The 26871-nt window shown below is 44.2% G+C and overlaps 1 protein-coding gene across 1 annotated transcript in view; it reads right to left on the bottom strand.

Moving 5' to 3' along the window:
- Nucleotides 1–26871, bottom strand: part of LOC147709686 (uncharacterized) — an 83807-nt gene that overhangs the window by 44622 nt on the left and 12314 nt on the right. The window contains exon 2 of the mRNA XM_086926071.1: nucleotides 25622–25762. Within this exon, the coding sequence (XP_086782197.1) occupies nucleotides 25622–25762 (141 nt within the window). The remainder of the gene's footprint in view (nucleotides 1–25621; nucleotides 25763–26871) is intronic.

Raw genomic sequence — 26871 nt, 5'->3', positions numbered from 1 at the left:
GTTATTAGATATTTTTATTAGTATCAGTATGAGTGTCTATATGGTTTGGTGGGGGTATTACTTAGCACATAGATGCATGAGTGACTGACTCTTTGTTTGTATGTGTTTTGAAGACAACATATGTACAGGACTGTATGGGTGGATGAGTGTCTATATGTGTTTGTTAGTGAGTGAATGACTGTCTCACTAGTGTCTTTATCAGTAACTACATATGTTTTAATCTAGTATATATGAATATTGATGTATATAAGTGAGTATATGTGAGAGTAAGAGATTGTAAGAGTTCCTGTTTAAATAAGTATGTGTTTCTATAAGTGATTGTTTAAGAGAATAAATATGTGTAATTTTAAATAGAAGTAAGGTGGAAGTGTGTGTATAACTCTATATTCAAATAAATGGATGTCCAATAGTTTATTTGCACGTGTGAATATGTGTGTGAGTAACTTTTGGATGAATGTCGGTGTGTAACAGGATGTATAGGTGTATCACTTCATATGATGAGTGAGTATATGTATGAGTGACTATATAGAACTGTTGGTGAATGAGTGGATGTGTATATAGATAGTGGAATTACTGAATTGCTTGTTGTAACTGATATAGGTATCTCCATTTTTTAAAAAATTTCAGTTTCTATTTTTGAATATGAGTCTCAAGGGTTACATTATAGTGAAAGGAGGTCTGTCACTATGTCACAAGGATGGTGTCATGAGTGATGTCACTGACCATGTCATGAGTGATGTAATATGTGATGTCATCAGCAGTGCATTGCACGCGCAAGTTATAGTGAGTCCGACTAACTATAACGTGGGAATTTCAATGGTTTTATATCAGTAAAATTTCCAGCTAACTATAACTGGTGTGAAACCTATGTTTTTTTCAGTGAATTTAATAGGTTTTTTAAATGCTAATTCCTAACTATAACTGGTGTGAAACCTATGGTTTTTTTCAGTGAATTTCATAGGTTTTTTAAATGCTAATTCCTTACTATAAGTTTCACTTTATAAATAAGACTGTTAGCACTCTAGTTGTTCTTTTTAACACTCTGGTACATTCTGTCATTGGGCTACAGTTGTGCTACATCTAGTTGAATTTTGGGCTACATTTACAATTTTTGATCTCTGGTGGCCATCTTTGGGCTTCATTGGGCTACTTTGGGCTACATTTGGGCTACATTTTGGCTCTAACATATATTAAGCCCAATGTAGCACAATACATATTTTTATAAAGTTAATTTTTTTACAAACCACTTCAAAATAGGGCTACCTGTCTCTACAATTAACCCATTTTTTTTTTTTAATTTTTGGGGGGAGCGCTCCCAGAGCGCGCCCCGGAGTGCGCCCCGAAAAGCGTATTTCTGAAAAGCGCCCCCGGGCGCGCTCCGGGGAGCGTCTCGTGAGCGCCAATATCGCAAACGAAAACATGATCGTGACGTATCGCGTAGCCGCGACCGCGTGATACGCACGGCGTAAGCGCACCCGGAAGTACTCGAACGAATACGATCGCAAAACGTAAACTTCCGACGCGCTTACGCTGCGCGCCCCCGTGCGCGTAGCGTAAGCGCGTCGGGTCATGTGAGCAGAAAATAACACTTTTCATTGGTTCATAACAGTTTTAGTTTCATAATGATGAAGCCCCTGGTCTTGTGACCTGAAAATAACACTTCTCATTGGTTCAGGACAGTTTTGTTTTCCAAATGATGAAAGCCCCCACCTTTTTTCCTTATTCTGACTTTGTCCTTTGACTGAGGAAGATCTGTTTGGAACTCTCTGTACCTTTTTGTACTTTAAAATGGCTTCAGTAGCAGCAGCAGCAGGTGCATCTCAGCCACCACCACCACCACCACCACCAAGAGGACCAGCTCCAAATTATATTGGTGGTCAAGAACAGGAGGAGGAGGAAGAGGAAGAGGAGGAGGGGAGAAGAAGATGGCTGCCTGAAGAAAACACACCTTATAAACCCAAACCACACTTCATTTGGCAGTTTTTTTCAATCCCAGAGGGGCAAAAAAAGGTGAATGCGCCCAAAGTCACTTGCCTCATCTGCAATGATGAACTTTCACGGGGCAACCCAAATAAGAAATATTCTTTTGGTAACTATACCATGATTCGGCACATGACAAGAAAGCATCCAAACAACTACTCTCGCGCAGAGTTCCGGGAACTGGCCAGTAACCTCCCCCAGTCATCAAGGACCCCCTCCCAAAGAAAACAACCCTCTTCCTCGCAACCAGAAACATCTGAGGTGATGCCTTCCATTCAGCCAAGATTTGCTGATTTTAAAATTACTTGTAAGGCTTGTGGCAAGCTTATCTCCTATGGGGAACAAAGTGTTAAGCTCATCGTCCTTGCAGGTGATAATCACAAGTGCCCCAAAAAGAAATAATTTTTTGGGTTTTTTGTTTTTTTGCTCCAGTTGAGCCAGTTTCAATTCCCTTTTTTTGTTTCTCCCCCTAAAAAATACAAAAAAAATATAAAACTGTTTTGAAAAGCCAAAAAAAGTTTAAAAAGTTCCAAAAACACAAAAAAAATATAAAACAACAAAAAGAAGAAAAAAAAAAGTTCTTTTAAGAACTACCTCCAATTTCTAAATGAAAACTTCATTTTTTTAAAACTCTGTCATCTTTTTCCCTCATTTTACGCTCCCCGGTGCGCTACCTGGTGCGCGCACCGAGCGCTTCCCCCGCGCAAAAAGAAAAAAAAAAAAATATTTTAAATGCCCCGCGGGGCCCTTTTATAGCCCCCACATCAAACCTAGGGGGTCAAAGGGGTCTATCCCTGACGCCTTATGGTCAGTTCCCACTTTGTTTTAGCCACCTCTTATGTCTCGATTTTACCGAGACACAAGATGGCGACCGCTCTGGACTGTTTGGAATGTTTACAGACACCCGAGAGCCAATCAGCTTTCCATGCGCACCTCGCGTGTCGCGCCTGGAGCGCACTCCGGTGCGCGCACCTGTGCGCTGCTATAGATATATATATTTTTTTGGACCTAAATTACTCAAAATCCACTGGAGCACATATCTTGAGACATAGCAAAGGCACATCGGGCTACCAGTCCCTACAATTTTGCCAAGTTTGGTGGAAATCCATTCAGCCGTTCGAGCTAAAAGTGAAATCGACCGCCCTATGGAAATTAACATGGGGAAAACGCGTTTTGGGACCCCCCTTTTATCTCGGCCCCCGCTTGACGAATCCCCCCCAAACTTTCAGGGAAGGACCGGACCGCCATGAGACCATTTTCCTGAAAATTTCAGGCAGATTCGTCAACCGGCGCCAAAGTTATTCAAAATAGAATGTTGAGATTTAACATTGAAAATTATCCTAACTATAACTACCTACTGGCGACCGCCAGTAGGTAATATATATATATATATATATATATATATATATATATATATATACACATATATATATATATATATATATATTACCTACTGGCGATAGCCAGTAGGTATATATAGTTAGGATTTTTTCTCTATGGAACTTTTGAAAATTCTATGTCTAATAACTTTGGTGTTTGTGGACGGAATCGGCTGAAATTTTCAGGAAAATGGCACATTTGGTTTCTGAGCAGCCCCTGACAATTTGGGGGGGTTCCGTCAAGGTGGGGCCGAGAAAAAAGGCGGGTCCCAAAACGCGTTTTTCCTATTCATTTTTCCATAGGGCCTTTGGCCTCACTTTTAGCTCGAACGGCTGAATGGATTTACACGAAACTTGGCAAAATTGTAGGGACTGTTAGCCCGATGTGCCTTTTCTGGGTCTCAATATATGTGCTCCAGTGGATTTTGAGAAATTAACGTTTAAAAAAACAGATATATCTGTAACAGGGTCCCAGATAGCGCTCCAGATCGCGTACTTTTCGCGTAACGGAGCTTTGCAAAGCGAAGCTGATTGGCTCTCCGGTGTCTGTCAACATTCTAAACAGCCCGGTGCGGCCGCCATCTTGTCTCTCGGTAGGATCGAGAGACAAGAGGAGGAGAAAAACGAAGGGGGAATTTAATGAAAGGGGGCAAGGTAGACCCCTCTTGACCCCCTAGGAATGATGTTGGGGTTATTAAAGGGTCCCGTGGGGCAAATAAAAAAAAATTGATTTTTTGCGGTAGAAGCGCTTCTCGGTTCGCGAACCGGGTCGCAATATGGCAGCGAAACGTGAATTCGCCATTTTGTGTTGCGATTTAATTAAATTACTAGATGGAGGAAAAGCAATGTGAGTATTGGGTATAAGGGGGTATGGGAGACGTATCCTGACCCCCTATGTTTTCTGAGGGTGGTTGAGGATGTATGTATGTATGTATGTATGTATGTATGTATGTATAGGCATTTATATAGCGCACTACTTACCCGGAGGGTCCCAAGGCGCTTCGACCGCTGCGAAACCCTTCCTGGCTTCCCTGAGAGATGGTCCCTTAATGGGTATCTCCAGGGTGAGACCAGGCATCCCCGGCGGTCTGGTGGGGCCGTTAGTGAAGATGAGGCAAGCTAATGCCCAGAGTTGCCGAGTGTGATCGCTGATCAGAGTGGGCACCGAGGCGAGAGCATTATCGAGTCCGCTGACCCTGGTCCAGAAACCTGCCGCGCCGGGTATCGAACCCTGGTCCCGGGCCGTCCTCTGCTCTCAGGCTCATATATGTTGATACTTGTCTTCCAGCGGTTGCGCGTGAGCGTTTTTTTTTTGTTTTTTTTTGCCGCTTGACTTCTGTTAACGTTCGATTTGAAGGAAATTAGGAAGTGTTGATCGCCATTTTGACACTGCGAGTAAATATATTGTTAAAAATAATTGTTATAAATTAATCCGTATTGATAAACATTGTCTGCGCCATCTTGCTTTTTTTCCAATGCCACACTTTTGTTGTGTACGGCAGCCATTTTAGATGCCTTGACCAGACCCCCTCTCTGTACGCCGCAGATCCTCAGCATGGCTCCCCACCCTCGCAAGCATCTCCCCCACGCACTGGTCACCCGTGCTCTCTCTCTCATGCATGGGCCATAAACTTCCCCCCATCTGCACTGTTCTTCCCTGAGTATCACACCCTGCGCCCGCCCGACACCTCCCTTTCACCCTTTTCACTACCGCACCCTCTGACACTCCTCTTCCTCTGTGTCTGATTGTCCAGGCCGGTCCCAGGCTATCACCTAGCCCTGCGGATGTAGTTTATGGCCCCAACTGTAAAGAATCACCCCTGTTCAAAGGAGTTACAGTAGATCAAGGTCGCCACCTCATGAGATCCGTCACACCACACGCGTTCCTACTATCTGATAACGATCCTGTATTGTGATTGGGGAGGGGATTCTCACTGTAAGGGTGTGTGGGACCTAGCCTGAAGCGGAAGATTCCAGGGATGCCTTTTTGTACATCAAAGTCTTCACAATTATGTGTCACATTAAAAATATATAGCACTCCAACAAAGTAGTAGGATTATAACACTTTAATAACTTATAAATATATACAACGCTCCAACAAAGTAAACACGTTAAAAAAAAACTTTTTAAACAACTATTTATATGACATTGCTTTAACCAGGATAGACAAAGAAATGACACAGTGATGTAAAAGTTTCTGAAAGAAATGCCAAGAACGTCCCATGTGAAAGTGAATTTTATCTGGCAATTTTTTTCTTTTCCTTCTCATGAAAAGAAAGTTAATGCCAGGTTCGTTACCTGCCTCATCTGCAAAAAAAAACTCTCGAGAGGGACCGAAAAAAAATATAGCTATGGTAATCATACCATGCATCGGCACATGGAGAGGTGGCACCGTTTTAATTATTCTAAAGCACAACTTCGAGATTTGGTGGATAATCCCCTTTCGTCAAAAACATCCATCAATGAATTAGCAATAAGTGAGTCAGAGGCAAGGGAAACGGTCCCAAATCTGCAAAAGAACTTTGGGCAGATGAGATTGACTTGTGTAGCATGTGGAAAATTAATTTCATGCGGAGAGATGAGTATTACTTTAATAAATAGATCATATGAAAATCATCAATGTCCAAAACGTCCTAGAAAGTAATTTTTGTCATTTTTGAGGAAGAGAGATAACCTTTAGTGGTACGGGGTCGTTTTCGTTCGAACTAGGGGGGCCAGGTGACATTCCTTCGGGGTGGCTTAGGGGCATTTAAAACAACTTCCCTGATACAGGTAGCATATAAAGTAGAGGGTAAATACCAGCATCTTTATCGATTGCTTTATGCTGTACAAAAATGAAAAACACATACAACAAACATGGACCATTCATATTTTCAATGTTTCTGCGTACTATACTTTTTAACCCTTAACTAATTGAGCTGCTTCATTTCACCTACTTTAAAAAAAAAAAAGAAAAAAAAAATCGGAAACAGTGGCCTTTTATTCAAAACTTACCAATCTACGCGTTACAACTACGTTTGCTTTTTCAAAAACCTTTAATAAAAATGTTGATGCCCAAATACGGGCCTACAACCCCGTGGGCCGGCCACGGAGCAGGCTGGAACTGTAAATGGGGGGGGGGGTATTTATTTGTGGAAAACATAACAGAGAGTCAGTGGTCGTTGATTTCATAGTAAAAAGTGCGACAAGTGCAACAAAATCATATTGATAATTCATTGTGAGCAAGTACCAAAAGTGTCGACAATTCAAACCTTCAATAATAAATACAGTAATCAATGATGCATTAGAACTTAATATCAATTCATTGTTCGAACTTGTAATCAGTACCCGTCCCATGTCAATTCATTGTTCGAACGTATAATCAATACCCATCCCGGATCAATTCATTGTCCGAACATATAATCAGTCTTATCCCATATCAATTCATGTGCTAAAAACTGCATACATATCTCATGATATCAAGGCTGAGCAATCGGGCACAACAAGGAGTTGAGAGTTTCATTTGTACCGGCGCCATTTTGGGTGAGGTCAGGAAGGTCCAAGTATAGTCAAAATGTCTCCACCAACTCGTGGTTGGACCGGGACCTCTTTCGGCAGTCCAAAAGTTTTCGTTGAAGGGTAGCAGAGGGGACTGCCGACATGAACCATCAGTCAAAGTGGGGTGGGAGGCAACAATCTCTCATACCGGGTCATACTGGTGTACCACCGGAACTGATCAAGTTGGTAGTCTTGCAGGATTTTGGTCATTTCAAGACTGAGGCCGGCGCCGGCATGAGCGCGCCGACGTCCCGCGGCTACGTCGTGGTCGTTCCATGGGTGATCATGGCAGTCATTCCCCATCGGGGGTCGGGGGCCCCCGTGGCTCTTATAGAATCTTCAAAGTTGAGGAGAACGTTTCTGGACGCAGGACTCATTTTCTACTTGAACTCAGAAGCGTCGTGCACCGCAACAGTGGACGAGACCCCCGCTGGGTGAGTGGAGCATCATTGCCTCGCAATAGTGGACGAGACCTTTTGTTGGGTGAGTGCAGCGCCGCTGCATCGCAAGAGTGGAGGAACCCTTGTCGGGTGAGTGGAGCGTTGGGGGTGCAGCTGAGGGGCCCCCACCTGGGGGGTGGGAGAGGCTCGTTCGCGCCGCCTCTCCCTCCCAGCGCACCCCACGCCGACACCTAGCATTGATATCCGTGATGTCCGGACCAGGCGATAAGAGGGGGGGGGGGTCGGAGGCAGAGGCAAGACATCAAGACATAGTGAAGTAGTGTGGCTCACTGGTTAGAGGCGGCAGACCCGAGAGCAGAGGACGGCCCGGGACCAGGGTTCGATTCCCTACACGGCAGGTTTCTGGACCAGGGTCAGCGGACTCGAGAATTCTCTCGCCTCGGTGCCCACTCTGATCAGCGATCACACTCGGCAACTCTGGGCATTAGCTTGCCTCATCTTCACTAACGGCCCCACCAGACCGCCGGGGATGCCTGGTCTCACCCTGGAGATACCCACTAAGGGACCATCTCTTAGGGAAGCCAGGAAGGGTTTCGCAGCGGTCGAAGCGCGGAGATACTCCTCCGGGAGTCGATCCTAGCGCTATATAAACCTGCAATTAATTAATTAATCCCCCCCCCGTGGCCTGCAGGGCGCCGCTTCAGGCCCGAACGGGGAGCTCATATCAAGCACACGTGGGAAGCGGTTCAGCGAGCCCGTCTAGAAGAGCACCCTCCAGCCTGGCGGACTGAAACTTCATGGACTCACGCCAGATTGAAGGCAGCGAGCACGTCGCCAAGTGTAGGAAGACCTTTACAGTATTCAGCAAACACGCCGTGCGGTAGGCCAGTGTCCCCGTCAACAACGAGTCCAGGATACAGGGTGATGACCGCCATTTTGTCAGCCCGGCGGGGCCACAGCACTCTCCGGTATCGATCCAGCCGCCAGCAGGGTTCAGGGAGAGCCAGCCCGGGACCACCAACTGCACCAACGATGCAGGGAGGCGGGCCACCAAAGCAGTGGAGGTAGTCAGCGCCTTCGGCCCATGGGTACAGACCACCGAGTGCAAGACATCCCCCCCAGTGTTGTTACAGCCATAATTGAAGAAAGAAGAAGATCCCGTCGGCCTCGGCTCCTCTCCTGGTGCACCTTACGTGACGACCCTTTTGTTGGGTGAGTGGAGCGTTGGGGGTGCAGCTGAGGGGCCCCCACCTGGGGGGGTGGGAGAGGCTCGTTTGCGCTGCCTCTCCCTCCCAGCGCACTCCACGCCGACACCTGGCGTTGATATCCGTGATGTCCGGACCGGGCGATAAGAAGGGGGGGGGTCGGAGGCAGAGGCAAGACATCCCCCCCGTGGCCTGCAAGGCGGCAGAAGAAGGGAATCGGAAGACCAGCACATTCCGGGCCGACCATCCCACGACTTCTCCGGCTGATGGCGGCTAGTCGGGCCCCGCCCTGCACGTGTCGAGGCCTCATCTTTCGGATGGGCGTAACCGTGGACCTGTTGCACTTCGGGAGTTTCCGGAATGGAGGTAGGTATCTGCTGATTTGTATCTATTTCATGTTACCGTTATTGGGCGTGGCGGGCGGTGGGACAGACATGCTTGGAGCAGTGGGGGGGTGGCTGAGCCTAGCTACCTCGTGGCTGCCGTAACCTCAAGCTTGGCTTCTTTCACCACTTCCATGTTTCTTATTTCTAGCGAAGTCAAAAATTCATCGGTGGCCTACTGATTTTGTTCGATTTCTTTCCCTTCCTTTTCAAGTGTGTTTCATGCTAAAGTTTCTGTTGAACAGGATATAGTGATTACTTTGTATTTTACATATGTCTTCTTTATTAGGGGTACTCTCCGGTTGAGCCAGATGATGTACCTCTAATAAATGGTCCGGGTGGAACTAGTTTCTCAATCAGTGGGGAGTAGATGGGCATGACAGATTACAATGGGGGACAAAGGTCCGCATTACCCACCCTTCACTATTTGCAAAGACTACACAGAATATTTCTATTCCACGTTATTTGTAAACAGAGAATACCTCGAAAGAACTATTCCTTGAACAATAAATGTCCAGCCAATCAATCAATCAGTGGGGAAAAAAACAGGCATGATGGATTACAATGTTTCAGGCACACTGCGAAGATTTTAAAAAATATAAATATTGTCAAGTTTTACTTTGACTTGTGATGTTTGATCTCATTTAGTCACTTCAATCTAATTTTAAACACTAATTTTCTTTTTGTTTTGCAGATTAACTACAATACTTATTTTGGACTCCATATTATATGTTGTTTATTATATTTTTTTGTTACTTATAGTTCTAGTTATTTATTGTAGTGTTGTCTTTTAGTTATAGTTCCGGTTATTGTTTTAATAAAATTTAAATAAAAAAGTACATACGTCTGTTTTTTTGTTGGGGTAGCAGTCATCAATAGAAATGATATTTATAATTTGAAGTATAATGCTGAAGCTCACTCATTAGCAACATATTGTGGTGAAATTTTAACCTATGTGCTGACGTAAGTGTTCCATAAACTACTACTATGGTAACAGGCAAAATACTGTTTGGGGGTAGGGTATAATACGCAGGAATGCTGTAAAAATAAATGGGTAAGGGCTGTTTTGTTTTCCACTGTTGCAACATAAAGTGATCGATAAAAATCCGATAATCAGGCCTATCAGCGACTAAGACAGCAGGCCGAGTCTCTTTTGCTCAACGGCTCCCTCATGGGATGAAGAAATGCCCTTTTTCACAAAATAGGAATATTTTACTTGCAGGACAGTTGTTAATTTCCTGTGAAAATACATTAGCCTGGAACATTGTTAGTGATAAACTGTAAATGCATCTGGGTCCTTTGCTTAAAAAAAAAAAATATATATATTTGTGAATTAGAATAAGAATATATGTTACAGCTATAGATATTTGCTATTAAAAAACCATTGAAATTCACTGAAAAAACCATAGGTTTTAGGCCATATATAGTTAGGGATTAGCATTTACAAAACCTTAATTTACTCGCACAAAACCATTGAAATTCGCATATATAGTTAGATGCAATAACTATATATCGCGCACCCGCAATCCACTGCTGATGATGTCACATATTACATCATTCATGACATGGTCAGTTACATCACTGATGACATCACTGATGACAACTCAAATGACATCACTGATGACAACTCAAATGACATCACTGACAACATCACTGATGACATCAATCATGTGATAATACGATCAACCTCTTCAGACTCTAATATAACCTTAGATACACTCAGAGTAAACAGACACTCACAGACTGCCACTCATCCATGGAGTTACTCACACACCTAGTCAGTCATGCACTGAATCAATCACACCTCCATTTCATCAACTGTACAGTTATACACACCTTACTTATTCAAACATATACTAACACATATTTACTCTCTTATACAATTCCTGATACAAGTTTTCAATGATCCATTTAGCCACTCACACATTCACTGGCTCTTATACACAGTAATTTATATATGTCAACTCTCACATGTACTGTGTTTTATATATGTACTTACTTTGACATGTAGTACTGAGATATCCATTCACTCACCAATACACTCGTACACAGTCAACCACCCATACAGCTGTTTCCACATGCAGTTTTGAACCCGTAGATCTAGTGAATCAACTGTTCACACATGTATGCACAGAGTCACACACCTCCCAGCCACCCCCACACACACACTCACTCTCCCATACAAATACTTGGGCAACCAATCAATAACCCATATAGTTACTCATATAGCTACTGATCAACACATGCAGCAGTTCATAGAACAACAGATATAATGATGCACAAATTAAGACAGTTTAGTCACTAACCCATGCACTCAGTGAGACACATTTAATCACTCTCTCATACAGTCAGTCATGCACCTACTAAATCCTTCATCCAGACACTTATACATCCACTCATTCTTCAATATGTAAGACATATTTTAACTTTACAGAAACATACAGTCACTGGATGATGTCATCAGTGATGTCATCAGTGATGTCACTGACCATGTCATGAATGATGTAATATGTGACATCATCAGCAGTGGATTGCGGGTGCGCGATATATAGTTATTGCATCTAACTATATATGCGAATTTCAATGGTTTTGTGCGAGTAAATTAAGGTTTTGTAAATGCTAAGCCCTTACTATATATGGCCTAAAACCTATGGTTTTTTCAGTGAATATATATATATATATATATATATATATATATATATATATATATATATATATATATATATATATATATATATATATATATATATATATATATATATATTCACAGAAAAAACCATAGGTTATACTCCATATATAGTTAGGAATTTGCATTTACAAAACCTTGAATATTCAATGAAAAAACCATTGGTTTTAGGCCATATATAGTTAGGGATTTGCATTTAGAAAACCTTATTTTACTCGCATAAAACCATTGAAATTCCATATATAGTTAGAAGCGCTAACTATATATCGCGCACCCGCAATCCACTGCTGATGATGTCACATATTACATCATTCATGACATGGTTAGTGACATCACTGATGACATCACTGATGACATCTCAAATGACATCACTGATGACATCACTGATTACAAAATCCAGTGACTGTATGTTTCTGTAAAGTTAAAATATGTTTTACATATTGATGAATGTGTGGATATATAAGTGTCTGGATGAAGGATTTACTAGGTGCATGACTGACTGATTGAGTGAGTGATTAAATGTGTCTCACTGAGTGCATGGGTTAGTGACTAAACTGTTTTAATTTGTGCATCATTATATCTGTTGTTCTACAAACTGCTGCATATGTTGATCAGTAGCTATATGAGTAACTGTATGGGTTGATTGGTTGTCCAAGTATTTGTATGGGAAACTGAGTGTGTGTGTATGGGTGGCTGGAAGGTGTGTGACTCTGTACATAGATGTGTGAGTAGTTGATTCACTATATGTATAGATTCAAAACTGCATGTGGAAACAGCTGTATGGGCGGTTGACTGTGCATGAGTGTATTAGTGAGTGAATGGATATCTCAGTGCTACATGTCAAATTAAGTACATATGTAAAACACAGTACATGTGAGAGTTGACATCTATAAATAACTGTGCAGAACAGCTAATGAATGTGTGAGTGGCTGTATGGATCATTGTGAACATGTATCAGAGATTGTATAAGAGAGTAAAGTAAATATGTGTTAGTATATGTTTGAATAAGTAAGGTGTGTATAACTGTATAGTTGAGAAAATGGAGGTGTGATTGATTTTTGGCATAACTGACTAGGTGTGTGAGTAACTCCATGGATGAGTGACTGTCTGTTTACACTGATTGTATCTAAGGTTATATTAGAGTCTGAAGAGGTTCATGGTATTATCACATGAATGATATCATCAGTGATGTGATCAGTCATGTCAAATGAGATGTTATCAGTGATGTCATCAGTGATGTCATTTGAGATGTCATCAGTGATGTCATCAGTGATGTCACTAACCATGTCATGAATGATGTAATATGTGACATCATCAGCAGTGGATTGCGGGTGCGCGATATATAGTTAGCGCTTCTAACTATATATGGAATTTCAATGGTTTTATGCGAGTAAAATAAGGTTTTCTAAATGCAAATCCCTAACTATATATGGCCTAAAACCAATGGTTTTTTCATTGAATATTCAAGGTTTTGTAAATGCAAATTCCTAACTATATATGGAGTATAACCTATGGTTTTTTCTGTGAATTTCAATGGTTTTTTGATAGCAAACATCAAAAGCTGTCAAATGTGAAGTACGTGATAGGTAAAAACGTTTTCGTGTTTATGCACGCTGATGTGCTTTGAACGCTGCCCCCCCCCCCACTCCCCTCTTTTCTCTTAGTAGTACTCTCTCTTTGCAGATAGTGAACGGTAGTTAACGCAGACCTTTACCCCTGGTGTAATCCGTCGTACCTGCTTGTCTCTCCATTTGATTGATTATTATCCAAGCATTTACTGTTTTACAATTGGTTCTCTTTGGATCATTCTCTATTTACAAACAAGCACAAAGTCGCAATACTCTGTTTAGTCTTTGCAGATAGTGAAAAATCGTGTAAAAAAATAAAAGTAATCGAGCAAAATCAGTAGACCACTAATTCGATCTCTTTTTAACCTCGGTAAAATACAAACATTAGGAATAACCCTTCATGAGAAATACGAAAATAGTGAAATGAATTGAGCTCCACACCATGAGGGCTGCAAAACAGCTCGACTCCGCCACCCACACCGCCAAAAATAACGGCAAACCCTATGCAAATATTATAAATATACACAACACACCACCAAAGAAACAGAATAAAACATTTTATTAAATAACTATTTACATAACTATTTTATACTTTTTATTGCCCGATCCGGCTAGCTCAATCGATCGAGCATGAAAGTCATGCACTGATAACAAGCGTTGAGAGTTTGTAGAATGATGTCTTCAGATTTTCCACATACAGTGTAGTGGCGCGAACTGGCAGGGGGCGTTTGGATTCTACCCCTTCTCCAAATAAGATTTTCATACGTGAATGTTCGTTCATGCTTTTTGTCCCTGAGTTGCTTCCATGTCACTGCCTTACATAAATGGCATAAGTCCTGGTTATTGAGTGCCATACTTCAGAGTTCTAAGCAGTTCTTGTAACACTGTTTAAACCTTATTTGCACCTGCTGCAGCTTCACTATTCAAAGTAGTGGGGTCCATTTGTGGACCTGACTGCATTGGAAAACAATGTGATACGGTGCCTCCCTAAACCGCTTGACGGAGGCTCCCGAGGGGCGGTGAGATGGCGCGGACTGAGAGGGGGCGCTTGGCTCCTGCCCCCTCCCCAAGTCGTGTTGCCCTGGTGAGGCCTGAGATCGCCCCCGGCATAGGTGGCCGGCTCCCGGGGTCCGGCGGAATTTTTTCCCTTTTGAAGAATCTTTCATTCTGGACCTTGTCCCACAATCCGTTTCACCTGAAGACACGCTGTCGCAGGGCGCCCCTTTACCGTTTTAGTTGCCATTCCGCCCGCTTTTGGTACTCTGTGCCTCTTCCGCCATTCAGCTGTTTACCGCTCGCTCTTGCGACTACAACGTCTCGCTCACCATGTAGTTGAGTTGCTCCCGCTCTTAAGATTTGACCGAACTTTTTGGACTGCTGAAAGCGGTGGAATTCCGACCGCTGGTTGGTGGAGACATTTTGACTATATTCTGCACCTGCATTGTCGCGTAATGCGTCATATGACGCGACGCGTTAGCGCACCCGGAAGTGCTCCGGTGCGCAAGGCGCAGCTTCCCGGAAACGATCCAGAGCACGCCGCGCAGCGCGTAACGTAAGCATAACAGGTCATGTGACTTGTTAATAAAACTTTTCATTGGTTCATTTTACTTTTCTTTTCCTAATTATGTAAGACTAGGTCATGTGACCTAAAAATAACACTTTTCATTGGATTAAAACATTTTTTTTCCCCAAACGATAAAAGCCCCACCTTGTTTCTGGATGTTTCAGACTGAAGCTGGCGTCACCATGAGAGCACCACCATCTCGTAGCTCCGTCGTGGCCATTCCGCAAGCAATCATGGCAGCCGCTCCCCACCGGAAGCCTGCGGGAGTCGAGGGCCCCCAAGACTTTTGTACAATCTTCAAGGCTGAGGGGACGCTTTCGAGAATGGAACCCAAGCCCTGGCAGACAAGCGTCCGAGTTCCAAGGTGTCCCAGGGCCATTTTACTGGACCAGGCCCAAATCCGAAGAGCCGGCCGCCATTTTAAGAGTCCTGTGGAAGCCGCCTACCGCTGCACCGCAAGAGTGGGAGCAACTCAACTACATGGTGAGCGAGACGCTGTAGCCGTAAGAGCGGGCGGTAAACAGCTGAATGGCGGATGAGGCACAGTGTAGCAAAAGCGGGCGGAATGGCGACTGAAACGATAAAGGGGCGCCCCACTACAGCAGACAAGCCTCCGCCATGTGCTTCAAAACTGCATATGTATCTCGTGATATCAAGGTTGGGCAACCAGTACAGAACAAGCAGTTACGAGTCCCATTTACACCGGCGCCATTTTGGGCGCGGCCGAGCAGGTCCAGGATCTACTGAAACATAAAAAATGAGGCTGACGTCTCTGAAGCAGTTCACGAACAGCAGGACATAGCAAATAAACATGAACTCTCTAAAGCTGTTAACTCACTGCAGAACAAAACAAGTGAACCTGAAACCTCTGGAATAATTGTCGCTCAAAAGAACAACACACAAAACTCTGTAGAGCCTGAAGAAAAAAAACCAGAAGGGCACTGTAGTTTCAGACACACTTAACACTAATGACGAAACAAAGATATCGTCTGTTTATAAAGCAGTTATCATCTTGACAGAATTGACAAAGAAGTGTACAGACACCAATGCATCAGCATTCTCGGAGATAACATCTTAAGGAACAAAGAAAGACCTGTTCACTCTTGACACCCCAGGTGCTGTGTATATTGCACTATAGTGCTGCATCGACAAAACGGGCAACCCTATTGATGTGGATTTTTCATTATTGATTATTGTAAAGAAATGGCGACTCCCCCCTTTAGCAGATTAGCTAAATGTTTGCGTAATTTAGACATAAAAGTTATATTATTGTTGTTGTTGTTGTTATCGTTATAGTTCTGGTTAATTTAAAAAAATGGTTAAATATATTTACAGTTTTTGTTGCGTTCGTTATATTTAAATATTAATAAAGTTTTAAAATGTAACTGTCTTGGAGTACTATATTTTTTTAAAAAATCGGGTGAATGGGGCCTTGAATCGGGTTATTGTCATGTGTGGGCTTTGCAAGTGTACTGCTACAAGATCGGACATTTCAAACTCAAATGCACGTTCATTTTCTTACCTTTCCGAAACATGGAGCGCAATAGCAGGCAGAGAAAGGGTGATGCACGTGTTGAACACTGCCTGGCCTGCAAATTGTGCCAGTGCCCCCCCCGCCCGAGTACTTCACAAATCTTTAAAAGACCATGCGCTTGTTCAATGGGAAGTGGATAACATGGCTAAGAGCATTTGCTGACTAATGCATGAATATCGCTGACTTCTCAGCGATATTCATGCATTGCGGCCGTTTTTTATCGCATTTGCGATAAACCTTGCTAATAGCAAGGTTTATGTGCGATAAAATTCGCCGAAGTGCGGCGATAATTATTGTCTCTAAACAAGTTAGAGACAAAAATTACCGCTAGTTGTTCGAAATATGCCCCCGGGTTTTTCCTTGCAGGAATCGAGAAGCGAAAGACTAGCACTGAAATCAGTAGTCTCACACCTGAATCGGGAGGGTTGGCATGTCTGGATACTCTACAGCTGGAGCCATACACTACATCCGCAGGGCTAGGTGATAGCCTAGGTCCGGCCTGGACAATCGGACACAGAGGAAGAGAAGTGTCAGAGGGTGCGGTAGTGAATAGGGTGAAAGGGAAGTGTCGAACGGGCACAGGGTGTGATTCTCAGAGAAGAGCAGCGCAGATGGGGGAAGTATATGGCCCATGCATGAGAGAGAGAGCGGGGGTGACCATTGCGTGGGGGAGATGCGTGCGAGGGTGGGGAGCCATGCTGAGAATCGACGGCGTGCAGAGAGTGGGTCTGGTCAAGGCATCTAAAATAGCTGCCGTGCACGACAAAATTGTGGCATTGGACAAAAACGCAAGATGGCGCAGACAATGTTTATCAATAAGGATTCATTTATAACAAAATATTTACTCGCAGTGACAAAATGGTGTTCAACACTTCCTGATTTCCATCGAATCGAACGTTAACAAACGTCACGCAGCAAAAAAAAAAAAAAAAAAAAAAAAACCACGCACAGAGCGGTTTTTAGCCATGTTATCCAATGGAAGGTGGATAACATGGCTAAGAGCATTTGCTGGATAATGCATGAATATCGCTGACTTTTCAGCGATATTCATGCATTGTGGCCGATGTGCGGCGATAATTTTTGACTCTAAACAATTAAAACGAAGCACAAAATGGCGAATTCCCGTTTCGCTACCAGTTTGCGGCCCAGTTCGCGGCCCGTGAAGCGCTTCTACCGTGAAAAATAATTTTTTTTTTATTTTCCCCACGGGACCCTTTAATAACCCCAACAACATTCCTAGGGGGTCAAGAGGGGTATACCTTGCCCCCTTTCAATAAATTCCCCCTTCGTTTTTCACCTCTTCTTCTCTCTCGATCCTACCGACAGATAAGATGGCGGCCGCTCCGGACTATTTAGAATGTTGACAGACACCGGAGAGCCAATCAGCTTTCTGTTATCCAATGGAAGGTGGATAACATGGCTAAGAGCATTTGCTCGATAATGCATGAATATCGCTGACTTTTCAACGATATTCATGCATTGTGGCCGATGTGCGGCGATAATTTTTGTTTCTAAACAATTAAAACGAAGCACAAAATGGCGAATTCCCGTTTCGCTACCAGTTTGCGGCCCAGTTCGCGGCCCGGGAAACGCTTCTACCGTGAAAAATCATTCTTTTTTATTTTCCCCACGGGACCCTTTAATAACCCCAACAACAATCCTAGGGGGTCAAGAGGGGTATACCTTGCACCCTTTCAATAAATTCCCCCTTCGTTTTTCACCTCTTCTCTCTCGATCCTACCGAGAGATAAGATGGCGGCCGCTCCGGACTGTTTAGAATGTTGACAGACACCGGAGAGCCAATCAGCTTTCTGCGCGCAAAGTTCCGTTTCGCGAAAAGTAAGCGGACCGGATCGCTGCCCAGAGCGCTGTTACAGATATATATCTTGGTTTGAACGTTAATTTCTCAAAAACTACTGGAGCACATATATTGAGACCTAGCAAAGGCACATCGGGCTAACAGTCCCTACAATTTTGCCAAGTTTCGTGCAAATCCATTCAGCCGTTCGAGCTAAAAGTGAGTCCAACCGCCCTATGGAAAAATGAATGGGAAAAACGTGTTTTGGGACCCCCCTTTTTTCTCGGCCCCCCCTTGACGAAACCCCACCAAATTTTCAGGGGCTGCTCAGAAACAAAATGTGCCATTTTCCTGAAAATTTCAGCCGATTCCGTCCACAAACGCCAAAGTTATTAGACATAGAATTTTCAAAAGTTCCATAGACAAATAATCCTAACTATATATACCTACTGGCTATCGCCAGTAGGTAATATATATATATATATATATGTATGTATGTATGTCATGTATGTTATGTACATTTCAATGTAGTGTATATGTTATTTTTATTTATATTTCTAACTTACAGCCCTGAAGAAGTCCTGCGTTACAGGACAAAATGTGTTGGCTGTGGCTTTTAAAAGAAAAAACTAATAAAGAAGAAACTTTTTTCAATCAACTTGAGGATGATTTGATTATGACTATATGCAATGATGTGTTCTCGTTCAGTGGTGCAGTCCTGATCTAGCTTGCTCTTAGTCTGGCTGCTGAGTTGAGGCAAGCTTTTAGAGGGGCCATTGAGGTCTTTGGTAGTCCAGATAGGGTAGAGCAGCCGAGTTCAAAACTGGAGATGACTAATGCCTGAACTGCTATTTTTAGGTCAGCGGTTGCAAGGACGGGTTTCAGTTTTCTTTAGTAGCTCAGATGGAACCTGGCAGTTTTGGCCATCGAGTTGATGTGTTCACGCATTTTCAGGTTGCTCTACAAGGTTATCCCAAGAGATTCTGCAGAATCCACTATGGTTGGTGTTCATTTGTGTGCTGAGATTGAAATAATCCATACCAGGATGTCATTGGATTTTTTGGGGGGGAGAAGAGAAGGAACTCCGTTTTTGGGGAATTCAGTTTGAGCTGGTTGTTGGCAAGCCATTGAACAGTCAGTTTCAGGGTATCATTTAGATAGGTAATCTCCTCAAGAGAAGAGATTTTGATGTATATCTGAGTATCATCGGCGTACATATGGAAGGGGGTGTTGGCTGTGTGAAGAATTTCAGCTAATGGTTCAAGGTAGAGATTGAAGAGGGTGGGGGACAGAGTAGAGCCTTGAGGGACACCGGTAGAGATCGGGCAAGGAGCAGATAGGTTGTTGTTGACTAAGAATCTCTGGGTGCGGTTCTAGAGGTAGGAAGCAAACCATTTTATGATGGTGCCTCCTAGACCCATCCTGTGATCGAGGCGTTCAAGCAGTTTCTCGTGGTTGACTGTGTTGAATGCCGAGGAGAGATCCAGAAGTATCAAGAGACCAGTTTTGCCTTGGTCAAGTGCTAGGAGAGCATCGTCTACAATGTAGAATAATAGTAGTTTCTGTGCTATGCCCGGGGGTGAACCCAGATTGGAAATCGTCAAGTAAATTGAAATTAGCAATGTGTTGGCTTAGTTGCAGCTGCACACATTTCTCCAGCACTTTTGCAAGAAGAGGAATATTTGAAATCGGTCTGAAGCCGTCTTAAATTTCCAGATTCAGAGTGGATTTTTTTAGGATGGGGATGACTTGCCCGGTTTTCAGGGAGTCAGGTATGGACCCTTGAAGAAGGGAAGCATTGAAAATTGTAGTCCGGATGGGAACGATGTGTGGGGAGGTCACGGCCAAGCAGCTGGCGGGGAGAGGGTCGTTGAAGTGGGTAATTAGTTTTAAGGAGAATAGAATTTTTGAGATGGAATGCTCATCACAAAGTTCGAACTTGGACCAGGGAGCCTTGTTTTTGGGTGTTGCTTGGAAGGGATGAGAGGAGGGATGGCTCCTGGTAAGAGGGGGGGGTTGAGCTAGCATTGAGTTTGTTACCTAGCGAGTTGATTTTGGTTGTGAAGAAGGAGGAGAACTCATCGCAGGTTATTAGGGATTTTGTTGTTTCTTTTGAAGACTTCGCTAGTTTGTTTGATTGAAATTTGACTATTTCGAAGAGATTGCAGGGTCTGTTCCTGTCGTTTTCCTGTTCTGATTTGAAGGGACTCTTTTTTTGGACCTGGAGATATTCTTATTGTAAGTATTTCTTGTCTGATGGAGAAGTTTAAGTTGGGAGGCTGAGGGGTGCTGTCTCCTGTTTCCTGTGGCTCACTGGTTAGAGGCGGCAGACCCGAGAGCAGAGGACGGCCCGGGACCAGGGTTCGATTCCCGGCGCGGCAGGTTTCTGGACCAGGGTCAGCGGACTCGATAATTCTCTCGCCTCGGTGCCCACTCTGATCAATGATCACACTCGGCAACTCTGGGCATTAGCTTGCCTCATCTTCACTAACGGCCCCACCAGACCGCCGGGGATGCCTGGTCTCACCCTGGAGATACCCATTAAGGGACCATCTCTCAGGGAAGCCAGGAAGGGTTTCGCAGCGGTCGAAGCGCCTTGGGACCCTCCGGGTAAGTAGTGCGCTATATAAATGCCTATACATACATACATACATTTATTTGAGTCGGAGAACTCTCCTTTTGCTATTGAGGACTCCGCTGAACTAGGGGTTTTTGTCTTTGAGTTGGGACCTTTTGAGCATTAATGGGACTACATCATCCAATATGTTAGTCATAGTCGAATTGTAGTGCTCTGTGAGGTCGTTGACCTTAGAAAGATTGGGGGGGTGAAGGTCATTTTGGCAGCAAGCTGTCAGCTTCTCGAGGGCAAGTCTCTTAGTGTCTCTGAGCCAGCGTTTTGGTTTTACCGGTTGCCCAAGTCTTTTCAGGCAGAAGTCAGGTATTGTGAAGGTGATAGTGTGGTAGTATGACCAGTCGCCTGGGTCTATTAAGTTCAGTCTGGCCGCCAATGCCTTTGTGATTATCCGATCCAAAGTGGCGTCTTTTGTGTGGGTAGGTGGGGTGCATGTCTGGGTGAGTGATTGGTCAGCAAGGAAGCCTTTGACAGCGTTGACCTGGGAATCATTGGAGTCATTCCAATACAGGCTAAAGCCGCTGAGGAAAATGTCATTGGAGTGGAGGGGGACCTTAGCTGTGATGATTTCCATGAGGAGATCTGTGAATATTACGTTCTTGCCTTGAGGGGGGTAGAAGATGTGCAATTTGCATAACTGAGTAGTGTTGTTACTAAGGGAGAGAGAAAGATATTCACAGGAGTCCGTGGGATCTGCATGGAGTTCTGTGACAAGGAGGTTTGAGGTTTATTTGTCTATCAAGTATAATGATGCTATACCTGGATGGGACCAGTAAATCATGGTGAGGAGATGAGGAATCATTGAGCCATGACTCGGTTGGGATGGCTACATCAGTTTTGTGGCGTAGAATGAGGGAGGCAATGTCCGAGGCATGTCTCAAAGCTGAACGGCAGTTAAGGCGGAAGCCAGGGAGTGGAGAATTGGTACAAATGTTATAAGAAGGGGAGGATAAGAGTACTTGTGCTATGTTGTTCCTGTTTATCCCTCTGTTATGGAGGGATGACTATCTATTGGTGTTGATAGCAATAGTGGGGATCATGCATTCAACTTCCTTGAAAGGAGGACGATGGGCTTCAGGGGAGGTTATGTAGGATGAGAGGAGGGCTAGAGTTTCCTTTCCGAGAGGTAGTTTGGAAGTTTGAGAGGGCAAAAGTGTCTGCTGGCCAGTGGCATGGGCTGGAAGGTAGGTGTGGAGAGCAGGGAAAGGACTGAGTTAAGAGTGTTCAGTGAGAAGAAGGATGTTCTTCAAATCAAATAAGGATTTCTGGATTCTCTGAACAATGATGGATGCTCTGCTGTTCAGGGTTTCAAAGTCCAAAGCTGTAGGTTGTGCTTGCGGGCAGGGGACCAGGGGGTCAGGACAGGGTCTGGCGGCATGAGCGGGAGACCAGGCCTGGAAGCTCGACCCCCCCCCATGGTTTGGTTACTAGGAGGAGGAGAGAGAGGAGGGCTGGGCAAGCTCTGAGAGGAGGAGGTTCAGAGACTGTTGCGGGACAGTTATATGAGCTGAGGGTGAAGTGAATGTTAGTTACTAACAGAGAGGGTGAAGAGCGAGGATAGGGGGCAGGGGTGGCTGTGTAAGCTTAATAGCGGATGCTAGATGTAGTGGTGTGGAGGGAGGTTCTCTGAACGCATTAGGGAAAATACCAATTCTGGATTTGGACTGATTGGATAACACGTTGGAAGGGTTCGTACCAATCTGACCTGTGGGAGGGCGAGGAGGTGTAGCAGGGGGAGTGGCAGCAGCATTAGTAGGTCTAGGTAGAATGCCCTTACTCATTGATTTGGAGTTGAGTAGATTAGCGTTGCGATGGGAGTCAGAAAGGGATTTGGAAGGTGTATGGAATGAAGGTGTATGGAATTTTACCAGAATAGACATAGAACTGATGATTGGAATGGTGGTAACAATTATTTATTGGCCAAGCATCAGTCCAGTATGAAACATATTCCCTGTAACAATCAAAAGACAGGAGCAGACAAATGTGGTCGCTAGCACCAATATCGTATATAGTAGATACATTTCTACCATAGTGCTAATAAGATGAATAAACAGATTATATAAAACAATAGCATTGGCGTACTCCTACAATGCGTAGCCTACCTAAATGTACCTAGCCTAGATATCTAGGTGAAGCATGTGTATGTAAATGCTAGGATATATCCTAAGGGACCCAGGAATCCCCTGGGGAAGTACTAACCCCTCACCTGATCGTTCTGAATGAAGGACCCAATCTCTGCACCAAGAATGGCAACCCGCAAGGGAAGTGAGGTCTCTGCCAGTCGAAGGATCAGTCTGCAGAGTCTCGGTCCAGCCTGGAAGGAATTCTCTTCAGTCTTGTAAGGGGCAGTGAGGATATTTTATACTAAAGTGGTCACTCCAGGGTTTCTTCTAGAATCAATATGTTTTGAAAACATTTGCTAATCCTTCGCTAATCCTTTTTTAAAGAAAAACACTCATGTACAGCTGGTAGTGGCCATGGATGAAAAAAGTGGTGACCCTCATACTGAATAAATCTGCTGTGCCTGGGGACATGTTTATGTATGTCAGGTACAGGGATTAAGATAGGGTACCGAGAGACTGGTGTTGAAGGGACAGAAGTAAGCAACTAGGTAAAAGGTCATCTGTGTAAAACCGTTATGTTGTGTGGTTGGGACAAAATGTATGTAATTGGTATGTACATGATGAGACAATCCTAAAGGAGAAGACACTATGTTACATAAGTTGTCCTATTCCAGCTGCATGTATACAGAGGGGGAATCATTTAGTGTGTGGAAACTGTTTATCTGTCATAAAATGAAGGAAGTCTGTGCTCTGCCAAACTCTGGGTTTTCTACAGGCGAAGCCTTAGTCCGCTCTGCTGGTGGGAGTCTGTCACCCGCAGTCCGTCAGCCAATGAGCCACCAAGTCATTGTGAGGTAATTCTACCCTATTTAGGCCAAGGAGACAGTCGATCATTTTCGGTAACAGGGACTGCCATGTGGGTCATTGTTCTGTAAAAGCACACTTCTGCTTTGGAACACATTGATACCACAACACAGTACTCACCAAAAGGATGATCACTGTGTAACCTGGTATAAATAGCACATACAGAATATTCAGTGTTTACAAAGAACATAAACCTACACTGCTCATTTAATTTACCCCTACTTAAGGGAGGCTGATGTAATATGGATTACTAGATGATTAAGAGAACAGATATTATTATCCTGCCAAGTATATGGCAACAGCATCTCATATTTACTTGTTCCAGAGCGGTAGATAGTGGGACACTTATGCCAGCTCCAGGTGCAACCACAGAGTTGCTGGCTCTTTCTCTGTGTTGGGGTGTGCACATCAGCGGCAGCAGTTTTCAGCTTAGTGCATATAGACTACACCCAGGACAGTAAAAAAATAGCTTATAGAAAATACTAGCAGCCCGTCCCGACGTTGTCCAGGGGCAAAAGGCTGCTTCAGGGCCGCAGGCCGTCCTGACGTTGTTCGGGGGTCCCCTGGAGCACAACCACCACCTTCAGAGCCCCCAATCAGCCGAACCGCCACCTTCATGGCCCCCAATCATCCGCACACAGTTCACCGCTCCTCCCCGCGCTAACGGGCCACTCCTCCTCGCGCTTCACTTAGCCGCATACGTTCCGCCTACTCCCAGCACTTCACTGAGCCGCACACGTTCCGCCTCCTCCCAACGCTCCCGCGTTTCACCTACCTCAGCCCGACTTCACCGCTCCTCGTTCCGCCTCCTCCCATTGCTTCAGTCAGCCGCACACGCTCCGCTCCTCCCCGCACTTCTATCTCAGCCCGACTTCACCGCTGTTGTCCGCTGCTCCTCCCCGCGCTAGATGATGTCAGCACGCACGTCCATGTTGTTTGCTCACACGGCCGGCTCTACTTCTTAGGGACTACTTTTTTTTTGTTTATTTTTTAAATAACGTTTATTTTTATATTTGTAATAGCCTATGTCCATCTACAGGACACCCCCTTTCCAACGCTGTGTTGGGTGTTGCGATTGATTGTGTACTTTTCGAGTTTACCTGGCTCAAAGGACACAGTTCTCTCTTTATAATAGTAGTATAGATATGTGCACGCAAACAAAATGTGTGCATGCTGCAATAGCAAGCCTTGCCCTATGTCCTTAGTGACAGCTAGCATGCCATTTAGAAAAAGAGAGTATGCCAATAATGCTGCAGTGAACCCCCACCTTTTCAACCCCCACCGATGATCATACACTGCAGTGAGCCCCTCGCCATCTCCGCCCCCGCAGATGATCAGGACAGTGTGGGTTTTACAGAGTGACACAAAAACCAAGAAGAGAAGCTCTGTGGGGACATAAACACAGAATGGCATACAGGCAGTGGCGTAGCAGTGGAGGGGGCTGTCCGTCCCGGGCAGCATGAGTTTTGTTGCAGGAATCACCAGCATCCCCTACTCTTACATGCAGCCACAGGCTGCAAACGGAGGCTCCGCCATGAGCGGCACAAGGTCGAGCTACACCACTGCATGCAGGGACCTTATGAGATTTTAAGAACTCTCCATAACTGCAGGTGGGAGTAACGGGAAGTACACCAGCTGATAACACACCCCTCAGCTTCATTGGTAGATTTTCAACCTCAAATCAGGAAACTGTCCAAAGTCTACAGATGATGTCATAGATTTAAAAAAGGAAAATCGTCCCTCTGCAGCCAGTGAACAAAAACTTGCTGTTCAATTGAAGAGACTTAAGTAGAATATCCAAAGATTGCCACTGTCACTACTGAACAAATTAATAAACTAAAGTTGGTCTGTAGTGAAATTCTCTCAGCCACGGTAATCTCTAAGTGATAGTATTTCGTTACTGTAAAAACCGCAATTACCAAAGGCATGGAAATATTAAAGGTTGGGTGCAGCAAAGGAATGAGAGAGGCTTTGTGGCAGACTCAGTCCTGACCCCCCCTGAAGATAGGATGTGGAGGACACTCTACCTTGCTCAGCCTCCAGACATTTCTTCCCGCAGAGGTCGCAGCACTTCTGGCTCTTCGGGCAGCCCTCGTCGCTCTGGCACATTGGGGGAGGCAGCGGGGGCTTGCACTTGGCCAACATGTTGGGGCAACTTCCCGGGTGATCTGTGTACGAAACACATCACAAACATTGTTACCATTATGAATCAGAAACACAGCCCCTCTAAGGCATCCGTTGAGCCAAGATACCAAACTAATAAGAAATTGACAATCTGAAATACTTTTAGAGATGTTTTGATTCATTTGATAAAATGACACAATGCAGGTGTAAAACATGACAGGCTTTTGTTACACATAACATTTTACACATAGTATCACTTTTCTTAAACTCCTCAGATACATAGATATTAAAGAAAGACTGCATTTACTCAGGAAGAGAAGAGTGTGCTAGGCATCTACTACTCTCCATCAGGATTCATTATCCACAGGTCTAGGACAATACTTGCATTGGAAAGGGCTGATCGCATGTGCTGCATTTTAAGCTTGACATAAAACAAGGTATATCATCTACAGCTTTTTAACCTCCTTCTCTTTTGACTAGAGATGAAGCTGCTCCCTTGTTATGATCAGAGAGATTGTAGCAGCGAACCCTACGGTGCCGCACCTAAAATCCAGTTCCAAAATTAGTCGTTGACGTTTTGTGCTGCCAACCCCGACGTCAGCTGCTGTTTGACGTCGCTGTGCTTTCCAGATCAAAAGGTACTTTGTTTGATTCTTTGTGGGGGCGCACCAAAAAGAAGTCCAGAAAGATCGTTACTTGTGTATATAGAAAGGTTCCCTTGTTATGCTTCCAATTCCTGTCTGAAGGCCTGAATGCGTATTCTAGTGAACTTAGAGACAGGTCAGTTGTTAAGAGCACCGTATGTGTGGAAAACATTCTTATGCTTGTGGTGATCCAAAGTCATCATTTATTTGCACTTAATAAAATGTCAACTTGCCACTTTAACACCTTAGCTGCGTGTAAACATTTCTCCCCAGTGCTGCGCTGTCCATTAGAACTAGTGCTGAATGGACGTTCAATGGTCGTGCGCAGCACTGGGGAGGTAGCGCTGCTGACCACCATTGGCCGTCAGCAGCACTTAAGGGGTTAATCATTACTTATATGTGCCATGCGTTATTTCAAGATTCGCTGTGTTCTAGTTAAATATTATTTTCTGTTAGCCTGTTGTGCGAAGGTAATGTTTGTTGCAATTAATTGGCCGGACAATGATTTG

Source organism: Lissotriton vulgaris, chromosome 6 (genome assembly GCF_964263255.1).
Source record: "Lissotriton vulgaris chromosome 6, aLisVul1.2, whole genome shotgun sequence".
NCBI classification, from domain to species: domain Eukaryota; kingdom Metazoa; phylum Chordata; class Amphibia; order Caudata; family Salamandridae; genus Lissotriton; species Lissotriton vulgaris.
The sequence above is the reverse complement of the archived record's forward strand: the minus strand, read 5'-3'. Positions and strand labels throughout refer to the sequence as shown.